The following is a 17,091-nucleotide window of genomic DNA, read 5'->3' as shown; positions in this document are numbered from 1 at the left end:
AATCATGTAACGCTAGTGTCATGCTGAGGAACCGTCATGCTTCTCGTTCTCAAACGATCCAGCAGAACAGCTCCCCAGGTCAGGCACGGACTCTACGGTTTAACTTCAGCATCAATGGTTGTAATAACACATAAAAATAAATAAAATATAAGGATGGCCGGTGAACCAGTAGAGCAACTGCAAGGCTCAAAGGGATCCCCTCATGTATCTGATCGCCGCTGAAAAAGTGAAGGCTTTCTGCTTGCACATTACGCGGTAGGGCATCACCATGGCAATGCTGATTCTCCCAGGGACCAGCCTTATTTTGTTTGCCCATATTTTATTCCAGCCAGAAAGTAAAAAGTGCCTGAAGAATGTCCTTTTCCCTTCAGCGGTGACACTCAACATAAGTGGTTCTTTTTTCTTCTTTCAAACTCCTGTCGGCAAAATGAGTGTAAATTTACAAGGGCTCTTCGGCAAGGAGACTCCTCGGAAAACCCTTGGTATCAAACTATTATGGTTACCTTGCGTTCTTGAACAGAAACAGAACAGCTAGATCTGGTAATGAGCCGTGGGATGTCCGTCCTGACCATCGCCGTAACAATTGTTACCTCCTACGATTGTTGCTGTAACGATTGTTGCCACGTGCCTTTACCACGGTAGCCAGTCGCTTGAGGGGATCCCTTTGATCGTACAGAAAGGTGCTGGATTTCCTTCCTCTGAGCATCAGAGAATAGCTAGCGAGCGATGCCAGCGACAAGGAGCCCCTGGAATGGCGCTGTGCTGAAGGGAGCTGCCACCTTTGTTAGGAAGGCTGCTTCTCCCAGAGCCCGCGGGCATTCGGCTCATTGGGAACAAAGTCAGCGCTCTTCCAGCAACTTGTCACCACGTTGCCATGGATATGCTAATCTGAGGCACCTTCCATGCTTAACACCAAACACGGGCACATACGTACCCGGCTTGTAGGGCGATGCTATTCATGTTGATGTAGATGTTAACGTAAAGTCTGGGCCTGGTTTTCACGAGACAGATGATGAAATCTTCCCAATAAATTCCGAGGTTAAATTCACTTGCCGAGTGTTTTAATTAACCTTAAAAAAGAAAAACTAATAGCAGATACATTGTGGAAGTAGAGCATTTTGACAAAAAAAGAAAACTTGAACATCATGGTACAGAAAAGAGTTTCATTCAAAGCTTCCATCTTACATTAATGGTGCAATAGTGCATCTGTTAACAGGTTTACTGGCTGTATATAAATCAATTAACTATCACTATTTCACAGATATGGGACGACTATTTTAGGAGAATGGTGTTATTCATCTGAAAAATAATATAATCTGGTTCATCAAGACATTACACATAGCCAGTTTAAAGGTAATCGTATGAATATGGGGCAAAAGTGACTCTGATCACCCCAGATGCATGAAAAGATGTTACTAATCATAAATGTTACTACGTCTGGAGATTAGCAAGTGCTGAGATGACTTCTTATGGGTTTCTAGTGATGGAAGTTCACCAGGAATGGAGAATGCCAATCAGAGAGTTTATTATAGTAACAAAATGTAGATGCTGCCAGCCTGATATCCCCGGGTATGCAGAGGATGCATGAGGACCATATTCTTCAGCTTTCATGGTTAATGAATCATCTGCTTGGCTCAACTGGAGATACTCTGTCAAACATTTTTGTCCATGTTGTTGAATCTAATGGCCTCTTTATGCATGTTTTTTTTTTCTGAAGTTAAGGACTTCAAAAAGTCAATTCTCCTTGTCACTGACTTCACATGTGTTGTATGAGAAGAAGGTGATTACAGCCTAAGAGTAAAGTTCAGACTTTGTTTTGTGGACTGGAAGTATCCCAGGGCAAGCGGCGAACTTTGAGAAAAACACCTAGCCACCAAACATAATGAACCTTGTTAACTACTTCACTCTTGCCAGTGGAGAAAAATATTTCAAGTCAGTGGTGAAGTACCCAGTAGACACAATAATAGACATCACCTATAGGCATTTTCTTCAATGGAAAAGCCCAAACTGTTTTTCCATTGTGTTAGCAAAACATTTTCCTTTAGCTCAACTTAACCACTGGGAGGGTGAAGACAATGGTAGCAAAAACATGACAAACATCCCTCAGAACAACATGCACCCCCTTTGACTCAGCTGCACACGGACGCTCTTTGTTGAGCCCCCAAGAGTCATGATTTAGATTTAGCCCTGGGCACTTAAGCTACTGAGGACGGAGGATTTGGACAGCACTGAGAGTCTGGTGTTGCCGTTTTACCTTTGGGCCTCTGGATGCAGGTGTGCTGGTTGTCACTCAAGAAGAAGCCCTCGCGACACCGGCACTCGTAGCTGCCCATCATGTTCACACACACCTGCTGGCAGCCGCCGTTACCCTCCGAGCACTCGTCCACATCTGCAATCACAAAGACACACGCGTATGCATGCGTTAGCCCAATTCTCCACTCTACCCCTACGGCGTCTCTGCCGCATGTTAGCATCCGTTTGTCTATGGCGATGCTTTTTCCTGCCATTTATTTGTCGCGTTATCATTGGCTGCTATGATTATTGTTTCGTTTCATGTTTGTTGGCCATGACGGGCTGCAGGAAGCACTCGAGCAAGCGTTTGATTGTGCTATGTACACACGCCAGTAGACCTTGTTTCACTGGCCAGGAGATTAAAACCGAAGCGGTGGAATCACATTCAGGCAAGACCATGTTTTAGTTACATATTTCTGTGTTCGTCCAAATTTAATAATGATTAAAAAAAAAAAAACAGGAAAACTGCTTCGGTTATTTCAAAATGTTACAATGGTACCGTCACAGTACAGGTCTCTGCTCAAGTACCTTACAAACACCTTGTGAGTCATTCCAATTCCCGGCCACATGAATTGCACAACGCCCACGGATCCTACCTACTGCTTTGCTTCATAGCAGAGCAGACACTAACTGTGCAGCCCATCTCGGATTTGGACCTGTAGCCTCCTCTGACACCCTTAGTGAAAGAAAAACCATTTGAACAAAAGTTACATGAGGGTAATCAAGCTCTTGTTCCAGTCATGCTATAATCCCATTTTATGTCCCCCAGCCCTGGTTCAACATCGGCAATGGTGAAGATGAAAAACCAGTCAAGTCTACAGGTGCCATCCTAAGCCCAAAAGGCATTAATCATCAGTCAAAAAATACCAGTGGCAATATTAGTTGTGCACTTTCAGAACAAATTAAGGTTTAGGTTAGAAACCTGCTTTCCAAATTTAATGTTTTCCTCTCACTTTGTTTCTTTGAGACTTTTAATACCTTCCTTACAGTAGGCAGAAACAGCAAGAGATGTCAGAGCCCAGGAAGGTGATCTGAGATTGATTTTGCTTCCCTTTATCCCACAGAAAGAGTCCATTACTCTAGTCATGTAGATGATCTGTGATCTATTGTATTTCCTTTTGTCCAAAAAACAGAGTTCAGTACTCCAAGTTTGGAGGGTTATCTGAGATTGATTGTACTTCCTTTTGTCACACTAACCAAGGTCAGCACTCCAATTTGGAGAGGAATCTGAAATTGATAATGTTTCCTTATACCACAATAGGCAAGGTCGGCGCTATAGTTGATACGATGATAGCATTGTAGCCATGAAGCCATGTGCTTTAGGACACTGAACAAAACCACATCATGTAACCACTTATTCATTAGTGCTGTCGTTCTTGAGCCTTTCATTATTTCATTTCATATCCTGTAACGAATAACAAGTATCTTTTGGAGTCTCATTTCTTCAGCTATTCAGAATTTAGTTTCATTTGGTATTCAGAGTAATGTTTCAGCCATTGAGCTTTTGTTCATGTTTGATTTGCCCATAAAACATGTCACGCTAAAGGTGAAAATCAGAATCAATTCTGAGACAATACTCTTTTAAATTTGCTCATTTAAAGCAAGTTAAACTAAGTTTTAAATTGGGTTGCAAGCCTGTTCACAGTGGCTGATTAGCTGATTTGGAACAATGGTTCAACCCAGTCTTCATTACAGTACTTTGACAAAATAAAAATCTACTCCACTGTGCTTCATAAGGACCCCAGGCTCCACTTTCCCATTTACTTCCTTTACCATCCTTCTTGTCATGAGCTGCAGAGTCAGACTGATTCCCTGAATTTGCCTGGTCTTAGGAAGCTAAGAAAGGATCCATCCATTTTCTGTAGCTGCTTATTCCATTCAGGGTTGCGGGCAGGAACCTATGGGTACAAGGCAGGGAACAACCCAGGATGGGGCGCCAACCCATCGCAGGGCACAGTCACACACCATTCACTCACACATGCACACCTACGGGCATTTTCATAACTCCGATTATCTTCAGCTTGTTTTTAGACTGTGGGGGTAAAATGCAGAACCGGGAGGAGTCCCGATGATGACACAGGGAGAGCATGTAAACTCCATACACATGGAATGGCAGCAGAGACTCGAACCCGGGTCCCTGAGGTGTGAGGCAACAGTGCTAACCACTGCACTGCCCCGCTAAGAAACTATAACCTGACTAAATCTTCAGCTCAGCAAGATTTGTAATAACCCATTTATCCATCCATTCTCTATACCCAGTTGCTCTATTCAGGGTCATGGGGGTGCAGAACCTATCCCAGAAGCTACGGGTGGAAGGCAGGAAAATAACCCTGGATGGGGTGGATTTTAAATTATATTATTAATATATACAGACTAAGAGACTGACAAGGTAAACACTTACACACAGTCCGATAAACAGAGTACTATATGAAATACACACACATAGGATGTGTTTTTCATCTATGACTTTCAATTCCATCCTTAATGGGAAAATTACACTCAGTCTCCTCTAGTGGCAGCAGCTGTACAGTGGTGGCCCAAGGGGGAACATGCATTACTCATAAAACAAACGTTCCCAGTAATCACAGGTTGGGTCCAACAACCACAAGTTCACCAAGACTAATGCAGTCTATGCCATGAGCGGTGGAACGCAATTAGCTGGGGGAGATAACACAGTTCACCATGCCCTGCACATTAGTGACCCCTAGTGAAAGGTTGGACTGTTGCAGTTTTGCTGGGATACCATAAACTTTATGGTGAAACTGGGAGAAGGGCTCTTCTGGGTGTTCAAGATGACTAGAGAGGCTTGGCGATGGTCTGACCAAACTTGACAGATTGACCACCTAAAATTTAACCCCAAAGAGTAGCAGTGCGATGCTCCAGGTGTACCTACAGAGGGGAGGGGGTCTCTCATTTCCCGCTCTCCAGGTGCTTTGTCATCAGGCCATGTAAACAGGCACAAACAGTCCTGGCAAAAGGCTGGCAGTGATGCAGAAAACAAGGCCCTCCGGCAAGGAGAGTGTGGGGGGGGGGGATCTCAACTAAATCAAGACAAGTGTAGCATTGCTCACAGAAGGAAGGCTGGTAAGACCAGTTATATGCCGTAATCTACTTCCTGTTGACTGCTTTTACTGGATCCCCTTTTGGTTAAACCAGACTGTTAATTACACAGCACAGGCAAACCCCAAAGCTTATCTGAGCCATCCTTCAGTACCTCTAATTCCCCAAGCCCGTCCACAAACATGGCACCAGGTAGGACGCTTTTGTCCCCAAACAAAACATGGCACGTAGCTTACAGGGCAAAGCAACATCACGACCGAAGGATGCTGTTCTCCATGTCTGACCTGATACCACGAGTGGAAATATAAAAATAAAGGCCTTTCCCGAGAAAAACATCTCCTCAGTTTCCCTAAACATTTACTAACAAGAGCCTTGTTTGCAGCCCTCGTGCGCTGTCATAGAAAGTAAACAATGCGGAGTAATATTTGCCATTTTTGCTGGGAAACTTCCTCGTCCGTGATGAGCTGCCTGGTCCACCCGCAGCACGAAGCCACACGCTCAGAATTGCTGACAAACATAACACACAAGAAAGCTGTAATTGCACCTTCAATTTTTCCTGCTCTTCAGGGCTATAGCAATGAAATCCTTGCCTTTACTCAAGTGTTCATCAAAGGAGTGTAGCCCTGGAATGATACCATTCAACAGAAAGCTATCAAGGGATGTCTAAGCCTGGAAATAAATAAATAAATAAATAGAGAGAGAGAGAGAGAGAGAGAGAGAGAGAGTCATCCTAGTGACAGGATTTGGAATGGAATATTCAGTGTTGTTGATATTGATAAGCACTTCTATCAGAAAGCACGGGAGGATTTCACTGTTGAAAGTATTATATTAGTCTCTGAGATAACAAGAAGGAGTGGGGAGGAGTGGGGGGGGGAGGGTTTAAGGTAAACAAGCAGAAGAAAAGTTATTAAAAACGCAGTGGTCACTGAAGCAGGTTTAACCGGAATTGCACTGACTCATTCTTCTTCCGAGAAGTGGGACCTATGCCTGAGTAAACCTCAAACAAGCATTATTGTTTGGAGCTTAATCTTCAAGGACAGAGATTCTGCCAGGATTGCGTGAGACCAGGAGACGGGGGGGCTCAGATTGTGTCTTGCAGACAATGGGTTGAGAGCCGGCAGCCTGCTCTCTGCCTGCTTCAAATAACCGTTTTTGGACAACGCGATCCATAAATTTCTGTGATAAATGAACCTTGTTAATGTCATCTTGGCCGCCTTAGATGTTTCCCGAAGGACCCCAGATGCTGGATTGGGGTGCCAAGTGTTCATTTTTTGTTAACAGGTCAGAGCACGAGGCGAACTCAGTACCAGCTCAGAACAGGACAAGAAGAATGAGAGTTTTCATAACTCGTTCTCATGTATCTGAGACCTGTCAAGACATAAAGTTCACCTGGCAATCAGATTTAAAGCCTTTCAGCTCCTATCCACCACAACAGTGCATTTCTTGGCCAATGTGACCAATGTGTTCTGGGGTCATTTCAGTCTGATTAACAATATTGCAAACGTGATGCATTGATACTTACACTATGTTTAAATTGCTAGCTGACTGGCCACGTGTCAGGATTGGTGCCCATCTGGCCCTGTCCCATGTGTTTTCTCCCCATTTGGCCAGCAGTTCCCACTGGCCATCCCGTTTCGTGTTCCCCGAGTGTGTTTCCCTGTTTCCTGGGTTGCCACATCGCTCAATGGGTTGACTATATGGTTCAGAGGCTGAGGTCCCTCTGGCAATAAGTCTGAGGTTGCCTAACTTTCATGTTATGTTTTGGTTTTATTTTATCCCCTCGTGTCTGTATGGTATTTTGTCTTGTTAATGGTTACCCTGCCTGTACCTTGTTTAGTTATGTTCTTTTTGTCTGTGTTCCTAGATTCCTCTTAGTGCTGTCATCCCTCTGTAGTTGTTAATGCTTGTTTGTAGCTGTACTGTCTCCTTGTCTTGCTTCATGCTTCTTAGCCATAGTTATCCCATGTTTGTAGTTTCATGTGTTTCGTAGCTGCCCTTGCTTTTGTTGTTCCTGGTGTTGCTCCCTGCCTTAGTTTAGTTTTGACCCCTCACAGTCCCTTTTATTTTTTGGTTCCCGCTTTGTGCTCTTTTGAGTTTAATAAAGTCTTCTGTTTGTTGGAGCCCCTCCGTGAATCGTTCCTTCTTCATGATGTCCCGCTGTAACACCACGCTGATCCGGAGATGACTAGAGATTCACCTCCTCTGCCCTGGCTCCCAGCCCACAGTGGCGATCCTCCATAAAACCATCTGATAAGTATCCTGGTGTGACCTGGCTCTATTACTACCCTTAATCTCTTGACATTGATAGGGCGATTCACCATCCACGGGAGCAGGAGTTACACAGCAAAGCATGGGTCTGTCCCTTTTAACATCAGCACATGATAGCACCCTGTCACACTTGGTGAGGAAGCTCTGCTTCATCAGAAAAATGAGGAGGCTGCTGGTGAGAACCCAAATAGGACCTGTCAACAGCCCACCTTGCTTTCTTGGATCATCTGAAATCTGTGAATGTCCATTACTGTACGGCAATCCACTAAACACAAAAGCAGACTTTTTAAATGTGATTAATGCTCCAGTTTCCACGGCTCTTAGGGCTGCCTTTGGCATATTCATCTCCCCGAGTTGCCATGATGCTCTTGTATAAATCTCCTTTGAAGCTTGAATCCAGGGAAGGCAGGTGACCGACTGTTACTCATTCTTAGAGATGGTAAATGACAGGAAGTAACAATTGACATTTTTACAGGAAAACTATTCCACTTCAGGCCCTGCAGCACTTGGGACCCAGAAATGTATGACGGCTAAAGCTACATGGATGGAGTTTGGTTTGTTTTTTTGGCTCTCAATTGTATTTTTATTCCACAAACAAGTTCTGCTGGATTGACCTCTAACTGAATCATTTTTCAACTCAGAACTATAGAGGTTTTGCCCATATCAGACCAAATCTGGAATTAAAATATTGTCTCCATTCCATATAGTGCTGCTATTATCTATGTGACCCTCCCATCAAAGACCATAACTGTTCCAATTAAGGAACCACGACAGCAATATCTCTGTTAAGGAGCATTTCCACTGAAGATCAGACCACCATCATTCCAGGCAAGGAACCACAACAGCAACATCTCTGTTAAGGAGCAGACCACTATCATTTCCACTGAAGATCAGACCACCATCATTTCAGGTAAGGAACCGCAACAGCAACATTTCTGTTACGGAGCAGACCACCATCATCTCAACTTTCGATCAGACGACCATCATTCCAAGGGAAAAGCGGGCCAGCACTGTCTCTAGTAAAGAGTGGACCACCATCATCTGTGATAAAGCACCCGATGACCATGTGCGTGCCACAGATCCAGAGTCCACACACATGGATACACTTCCACGGTAGCACATGCACACACAGCTGAAAAAGATATTCCAGACCTTGAAGTGCAAAAGCCCCGAGGGAGGCCATATTGGCTCCGAAGCTGAACCGCTCTAGTAAAACATCCTGCTTTGTAAAAGACACAAGTGCAAGTAAATGACCTTTCTTGTGGAATTCAGACTACGGAAGTGTATAGGCTTCAAAACAATCATAGCGGGATTTTGAGACTGTGTGCTGCATTAGAACATTGAAAGCGTTTCCTGTCAGGCGGACTGCCAGGGCACCTCAGGTCAGGATGAGCGTGGCACGGGGACCTGGCAGCAGTAAATGGCTTCATTAGCAGCTTTGCCCTTTCAAAGAGAGACGGAGACATGGGTGCAGCCAGCGCAACAGACATGAAAACACCACAATATACCTTAAAATTGGCTGACAAAAAAAAAAAAAACAAGAAAATAATCAAGATGGGCCTGACGCTTTGGCCCAAATGAGGAATCAGAGGAGTTACAGGTCTGGAGCTTTGGAGGCTAAATGAAACAGAACTGTCAGGTTAGAGAAGAACAAGGGGAAGGTGAAGCGAATCAATAGGGTTAATTGCAGTCACCTGCTTCACTCCCAAGGCAGCCGGTGGCGATGCACCTGCCCACACAGGCATAAACAGAGAAGTACATACAAGGACACACTGAATGACTCACATACACCAGTATAATATAATACTGCAGAAAGCAGACGGGCATTAAAGGGCAATAGGGTGTTACAGACACAGTGCTGATTACCTGAAGCGTGCATAAACCACAATGCACGTAACGTAGTGCTGAAACTCATAGCCTTGTATTCGGAAGGTTCAAATCCTAGGAGGTGGGCAACCTTGTTCTCATATCTGTTAGCAAGCCAATTAATGGAAACTGCTTATGTTTGTTTTGGTGATCAGAAGGTCACAGGTTTGAGTCCCAGGCCTGCAGATTGATGCTGCCGTTGGGCTCCTGAATAAGGTTCTTGGGCTCCTGAGTAAGGTTCTTGGGCCCCTTAGTAAGGCTCTGAGCCCCCAGTTGCTTCCGGGATGCTGGATGCTGGCTGACCCTGTACTGTGACTCCCCAAACTAGCTCTCACCTGTATCTGTGTCTTGCAGAGCACAAAATGGGACGAGTGAGAAGACAATTTCCCCATGGGGAAGAATAAAGTATCACTATTTTATGCTAAAAAGCCTTTCTGTGTAGTCCTCTTTGATAAAGGAGTCAGCTGAGCCGCTGCAAATGCAGAAACATATTCCTGTATAGGGGTATGTGTTACAGTGAAACAATTTTTTCTTAATACTATTATTATTTTATGTTTCTTGAAGTGTCTGCGCGTGCTCAAGAACAAAGTAGCTCACTTGCTTTTATTTTTAGCTCGCTGCAATATGATGCATTATTTATTCAAAGACAAGATTTTCAAACACGGCACAAAGAAAACATGAACAAGAATTGTTTGCGATCATTCATTACGGCTGATTAATAAAAGTGAGAGAATCGGGAGGGGCTGGAGGCAGTAGGGTTTGAGATTATAATCCACTGGGTGCGGAAGGGTGGGGGAGGAGCAGGTCTAGCTATAAACTCAGACTGAGCCATCAATGAACACGGAGACCGACCAACCAGGACTCCATCTACCATGCTCACGGACCAGATCGATCTTTACAACTTCGTCATTTTTCACGTCGTCAGAACCCGCCCAGGTGGACCACTGACAGTTCTCGTCCCCACCTGAACGTCACGTAATTTTCGATCCCTTCTCCATTATTTAATTGTAACGGTGCCATGCTGACATTGACACCTCATTTCCTGAGAGAGGGAGGAACAAGCCGAATGAAAATTCCCGTGAGGAATGCTTAATGAGAACAGACAGGCTGCATATATTCAGAGTCGCAAACTCAACCAACACGTGGGAAGCCGGGGGCGGAAATTATGATACTCAATGTACTTATTTAGCAGACGAATTATCCAAGGCGACGCGCAACTGTGCAACAAGGGTCAGACGATCCCTGAAGCAGCTGGGGAATAAGGGTCTCAGTCAGCGGCCCAACAGTGTAAAGCACTCTCCCCACCATGGGATTTGAAGCAGTGACCTACCAGTCACAGACACTGGGTCCTAACCCATAGAGCCGAACACCGGCATAACAAATTATCGACCACTTCACGGATTTGCACGTCATCCTTGTTGCAGGCCATGATAATCTTCCCTGTGTCATTTCAATTTTAACATCTGGGTAGCCACAGCAAGCCAGCCATTGTACCCCAAGACCCTGGAGGAGGAAGGCTGCGGTGCTGCCTGCAGAGTCACCACACTTCCTTAACTTTAAAGTTTAAGTTTTAATTTAATTTGTTTTATCCTGCTGATTCGTGTCAGTTTTGCTCTGCGAACGCTTTGGCTGATAGAAGCTGGAAAACATAAAAGTGCAGAGAAAGAAAGACAGTGAGAGAAAAAGGAGGGAGAGAGGGGGAGAAGATGAGAAAGACCATTGACAGATGAAGGTAATGGTGATTGGGCACTATAATAAATTACAGCCCTCGTTGCAATAACAGCCGATTTGTAGTTTAATCATTTGCCACTTCCAGCTCTCTCTATGCTACAATGTTATCTAAATCAGTTGGATAAAGAAGGAGCAACTGGCCTCAGAGATGAGTAAGAATAATGAAAATTCAGACAGACAGATAGGGAGGGGAAGACCGGGCTAAGCAGACTTATCTCAGTTACCCTGGTTCATAGGCAAAGTCATCAGAAAATCACTTTTCCAATATCGCAATAAAAAAGAAGCAGCTCTTTACCTGATCTGAATGATTTCTCTGTGTGTGGTAACGGGGGCTGAAAACTGAAAGTATATGCGATTCTGTGTTTTCCCTCTCAGGTTTCCGGCAGCTGCTCCGATGAGAGTTTGCATTAATGACCAAGTTTCTACTCCCGGTACGGCAAAGGTGGGGGGTGCAAGTCACATGCAACAACTATACAGACCTATGCAGAGCCCGCGTGCAAGTGTACAATACAGAACTGTTACTCATGTACACCAGCCACTACAAAGCTGTACGCAAGGATTTTGGTCTGAAGACTTGCACTTTTTTACATGGTTCATCCTGCAAAGTCAGTGCTTCAAAGTGCTTCAAAGTCAGTTAAAGAAGTTTTTTTTTATTTTTTTTTTACTGGGGGAGGAAAAGAGAAAAAAGGGCCAGACCTGACAGGAAACTGGCCGATTCCCAGCCGAGGTTTTGTTAATGAAATTCAAATACTACTGTAACACTGCTCATTAAGAAAGCCCCATTGATTACTAAGTAAGGCTTTTGTTTCAGACAGATCCTAATTAAACAACAGGATGTATTATTCCTGAAAAAATAGGGAGGGAATTTCAGCAAGCGACCTTGCTGAACATGATCCGCTGTGTTACTCTGAAAAACTCTGGGCTTGAGGGTCATTCTGACCTTAGACCAAAGCTTGAGGGATAAAGTTTAAAGGACTCTTTTGATAAGCAATAAAAACAAGTTTGCCGAGATTGGGGGGGGATATGGGGGGGTGGGGGAGGCTTCTGTGGGAGGTTCCCCAGGGTCTGGAGCTTCTTGGCAATGGTTTGGAAAATTAAAAAGAAGCGAGAAACACTTTTCGTTGCTAATGGTGCATTTTTCTCAGGAGTATTTACAGGCAAATGTCAAGGAATGAGCTGATGCTTGCAAGTGAATGTGAATGACCATAAATGGGATGCCCTGAGAACCCAGTAAGGTTCCTCATTGGCTAGTTCCTTGCATCCCTCGCTGACGTGATGCCCCCCCCCCCCCCCCCCCCCCCGCAGCTCACCCAGGCAATTGTGTCCATCGTGCGCCAGCCGGAAGCCGTCATAGCAGGTGCAGCGATAGTTGCCCGGGATGTTGATGCACTCATGCACGCAGCTGCCGTTGTACTCGACGCCGCACTCGTTAATGTCTGTAGTGGGGGACACAGGAATAAAAATGTCACATTGCAGCCAACCCAACACAGATTGCAACCAAAAACTAAAACATGAACATACCTCCCTGCAGCTAATTAATTAAGCACCAAGATTTGTTTGTACGCTAAAGTTATATAAACAAGCAAACCCACGCATATGCATCCATCTTCCTGCTGTTTAGAAAGGTTTGCCCAGGGCAGAAGACAAGAGCCTGGAGGCCGTCCCCAGGGCAGAAGACACGAGCCTGGAGGCTGTCCCCAGGGCAGTAGACACGAGCCTGTAGGCCGTCCCCAGGGCAGGGGACATGAGCCTGGAGGCTGTCCCCAGGGCAGGGGACACGAGCCTGGAAGCTGTCCCCAGGGCAGTGGGCACGAGCCTGAAGGCAGTCCCCAGGGCAGGGGACACGAGCCTGGAGGCTGTCCCCAGGGCAGGGGACACGAGCCTGGAGGCTGTCCCCAGGGCAGGGGACACGAGCCTGGAGGCTGTCCCCAGGGCAGTGGACACGAGCCTGAAGGCTGTCCCCAGGGCAGGGGACACGAGCCTGGAGGCTGTCCCCAGGGCAGAAGACAAGAGCCTGGAGGCCGTCCCCAGGGCAGAAGACAAGAGCCTGGAGGCTGTCCCCAGGGCAGGGGACACGAGCCTGGAGGCTGTCCCCAGGGCAGTAGACACGAGCCTGGAGGCTGTCCCCAGGACAGGGGACATGATGATGATTTTAAGTTCTCATTTTCCATCCATCCAACCACTTATCCTGGTGAGGGAAAAGCCTACCGGCTGTCCCTGGCAGCACAGGGAACAAGAATCAAATACATCCTGGGTCAGATGGCTGTGGGCACACGGGCAATTCAGAGACTGCCTAAGTGCCGGTCTTAAGACAGCAGGAGGAATACCACACAGCACAGAGGGCATGTGGAATCTCCACACGCACACAGAATGGGTGGGGTTCATGTACCACGCATTACACTGCATTATTCCCATCCAGGGAATTCCTGCGACAGACTGCAGGCTCAACACAACCACTGACTAGATACTGTAAGTAGTTGGAAACCATATGGATTATCACTAATTAGTACTGGTTACATTGGTAGTAACGAAGCTGTTGGTTTCAGTAGTGCTGTTTTGAGAAATTGTTTCAGTACACAAACATACTGCATTATGATCCATGTTTATGTAACTAGGAGTCTTCTGGGGTAAACCTTTATACTTAACTATCACTCCCCATTCATGCTATACGAGTGGTATATACAGTGGAACCTCGGATTACGAGTAACGCGATTTACGAGTGTTCCGCAAGACAAGCAAAGATTTTTAATAAATTTTGACTTGGAAACCGAGCAAGTCCTGGTTTACGAGCGCCAAGTATCATCAAAAATCAGATTGGCACACATGCGCTCCTTGTTTTTCTTGTTTTGACACCAAGCGCACGTCATCACAACTGAACCAATGGTTATTCACTTTCTCACACTGTGGAATTGTGGGTAATCATCTCCCATGTTCAGTCTCAGTCGGCATGCCTCACTCGTATAGTCAAAATTTAGTAGAAAAGCACCACCTGAATAAGGGCGTAGCAGTGCGAGCGATGAATCTGTTTAATGGCAATACAATATCCACATTTTTGCGAAATCGAAAAGGAGGCAAAAGAGGCTGTCATTGGATGGGTTCCTTGTTAAAGTCGCACAAACAGAAAAAGATTCCAGTGAGCCAACAGATAGCAGTGATTCCATTAATTATAGTGAAAGTCGTCCTATAAAATAACCCTCCTCTTCTCCTCTCTCGTCTCCCTCACACCATCCACGATTCTTTTCAAAGGTAAAGCGCAGTTTAATTTGTTTTATGTATTTTTACTTTATATTTTGTATTAATATACAGCAAATTATATTTTTGAGTTGTGGAACGGATCATATGAGTTTCCATTATTTCTAATGGGAAAATTCGCTTTGATATACGAGTGCTTTGGATTACAAGCATGTTTCCGGAACGAATTATGCTCGTAAACCAAGGTACCACTGTATATGTTTCACTCATTTAACGTATCTTAATGGTGGTGTGAGGAGCTGTAAAACTGGGGGGACGGAAGATACACAGATTAATATGCTATCAGTTTGGTGGGATGCGCTCACAGGTAAGGATCAAAGCTGGAATGACCAAAGCCATCCAGTTACACGTGAAACGGAAGATTATGCAGACTTAAATCCCATCTCGGCAAAGGCCGGGTGGGGGGGCGCGATGGGGTGGTTTCCGAATCAGAAATGTTCTTATTTGCAATGCAAACCTAGGCGAAGACAAACTGCAAGGACAAGGGGATGACTGCAGGAAGTAAACTTGGCAAATCTCGGATGTAAAGTTTTAAATTAGAGATAAAACAATTCAATCTACGTCTAAAGGCACAGAAAGGATGTGAGATGGTGGGGGTGGGGGGGGGCTGGACACAATAAGTGAATCAGTTTGAAAGAAACGGACCAGAACCAGGCAATAGGTAGAAGTCAACGCAGAACCACCGCCGGAGGTCCTGCAGGCTGTTTGTGGGGTTATGACCCGCTATAACAGGGAACGGTCAATCGACCAAAACAATCTATTCCCTCCCCTGAACAAAGGCAGAAAAAAAATCACCAGCCAGGATAATCTCCCCCCAAATTGCTCTTCTTTTTCCCCGCAACCCCGAAACCATTTAATTGGAACTCATATCACAGCAAGTGACTTTAGGCCCTGGGAGTCGGTATTTTGATTGACCGCCCCACCCCCCGCCCGCCCCCCCACAAAGTAACACAGAATGCACACTCGTCCAGAGGGCAGAGTGACCTGGATTGGACCTCCTTCTGTGTCCACTACGGCATGGTCTCACTGATATAGAGAGGCCTGTTAGCTTCCAGTCGCCCGGGGGGGGGGGGGCAATGGGAGATAGATTGCCCTTGATCCAGCTGGATCACACCCCAGTCTCCACACAGCCAGGTAGCGGGCTTAGGTGGGACCTGGCAGGACTCGCAGATTTGCTAAAAGTATTGATTTGGGATGTTCAGGCCATACTCAGAAATGCCAGCTTCAAGCCAACTGGATGGTAGGATCCCCATTGCAGCCACTTACAAATCTTTGTCGTCCGAACTCCCCAAGGAGAAGCCCATGCGGAGACCCACATCCCTCTGTTTTCTGCTGCTCTCTTTCTGCATGTTATCCCTGCGCTCATAAAACAGTTTGCCAACAGTGAATGTCTCATTTTATTTAGACTGAGCCAGCTCAGTTGAGAGTGGGATTTATTTCTGTCGCATTTTACCACAGAGAAAAAAAATATGCGAACTCGGCAAGGTGACGCGTGACATTCCATTTTACCGTCTGGCTTTAACTCTCTTACAGCTCTGCTCACTCTACAATGGAGAATTTAGGGTCCCATCTTAAATGTCAACTTTGAAATGGAAAAAGTTCCATGTTAAAAAAAAAATGATGTCGCAGATGACTCAAACTGTGATGCTAAATGTCTAGTTTGAATCGATCGGGATTCAGCACCTTTGACAGCTGAAGAATCTCTGCTGGAAGAGTCACACTGCAAAGCTTCCCCAAAAATCAGGTGAAGATCCAGGTAATGGAAAATTAACCGCAAACAAACAAACAGCCACATCTCCCGGGGTCTTTCCATCCATCCAGCATATACTTTCCATAACTCTTTATCGAGGACAAGGTCACAATGTGCCTGCAGCCGATCCCAGGAAGCCAGTCTATCGCAAAGGACAGGCCACTGGGGTTTTTCAAGCGCTTTACCACCTTAAGGCACACAGACATTGTTTCTGAGGAAATTGTTGGTTTTGTATCATCAATAATGGGATACTGATGATCCGTGGGGTGCAAAATGGGAACGGGCCCAATTTATGCTTCCAGGTCCTGGTTGGCCAGGGTCTGGCAGGAGCCGATGTGCTTTTGGGCAGACACCCCTTCAATGGCAGGTGAACCCCGCCCCCCCAACTCCCAGAGGGCCTCTGCATCCCATCCACTAAGCAAAGGCACATTTTCCCTTCTTTATGCAGAGCTTAAAATTGATTATGCATTTACTCTGCCCTGCCCATCTGATCTGGTGTTGAGACTATCCTCAATAAGGAGCGTGGAAGATACCATAGGCATACAGCATTGTGGGGATGCAAGGGCATTGGGTGCAACCTGTTTGCACCATAAATGGTTCGATCCAAATAAGTGCATTTGGAATTAAAAGAATGTTTAGATTTGTACTGTTTGGAAGTGGAAGTGAGACTAAAGGTGATAACTTAGGATGTAGACGTGCAAGTATTATGAGACAACTTTGATGGATAGCTGGTGCATATGTACAGTTTCTGATGGAGTGGCTTTGAATAAGCTCATTAAACAGCGTCGTCTTTTCTTTACATATTCAGCTAATGAAGTTAAGTGCCTTTCCACTTCCAGAAAACATAACCCATGCTTTTTAAATAGCTATTA

General features: G+C 45.4%; 1 protein-coding gene and 1 non-coding gene across 3 annotated transcripts in view; both read right to left on the bottom strand.

Annotated features, from left to right (window-relative positions):
* The window catches only part of LOC111858627 (signal peptide, CUB and EGF-like domain-containing protein 3), a 60,497-nt gene that overhangs the window by 32,282 nt on the left and 11,124 nt on the right, over positions 1 to 17,091 (bottom strand). For both annotated transcript variants that reach the window (XR_002841626.2, XM_023840559.2), the window contains exons 3-4: positions 12,528 to 12,653; positions 2,255 to 2,389 (exon numbers count right to left, since the gene is read on the bottom strand). Coding sequence is in view for 1 of the 2 variants with exons in the window: in XM_023840559.2 (XP_023696327.2) it covers positions 2,255 to 2,389; positions 12,528 to 12,653 (261 nt within the window). In the remaining variant the exon portion in view is untranslated. The remainder of the gene's footprint in view (positions 1 to 2,254; positions 2,390 to 12,527; positions 12,654 to 17,091) is intronic.
* On the bottom strand, positions 10,865 to 10,969 carry LOC111858629 (U6 spliceosomal RNA). Its single transcript, XR_002841629.1, has one exon. It is a non-coding gene; the product is annotated as a U6 spliceosomal RNA (small nuclear RNA).

Source organism: Paramormyrops kingsleyae, chromosome 8 (assembly GCF_048594095.1).
Source record: "Paramormyrops kingsleyae isolate MSU_618 chromosome 8, PKINGS_0.4, whole genome shotgun sequence".
NCBI classification, from domain to species: domain Eukaryota; kingdom Metazoa; phylum Chordata; class Actinopteri; order Osteoglossiformes; family Mormyridae; genus Paramormyrops; species Paramormyrops kingsleyae.
Note: the sequence above shows the minus strand (reverse complement) of the source record. Positions and strands in the feature narration are given on the sequence as shown.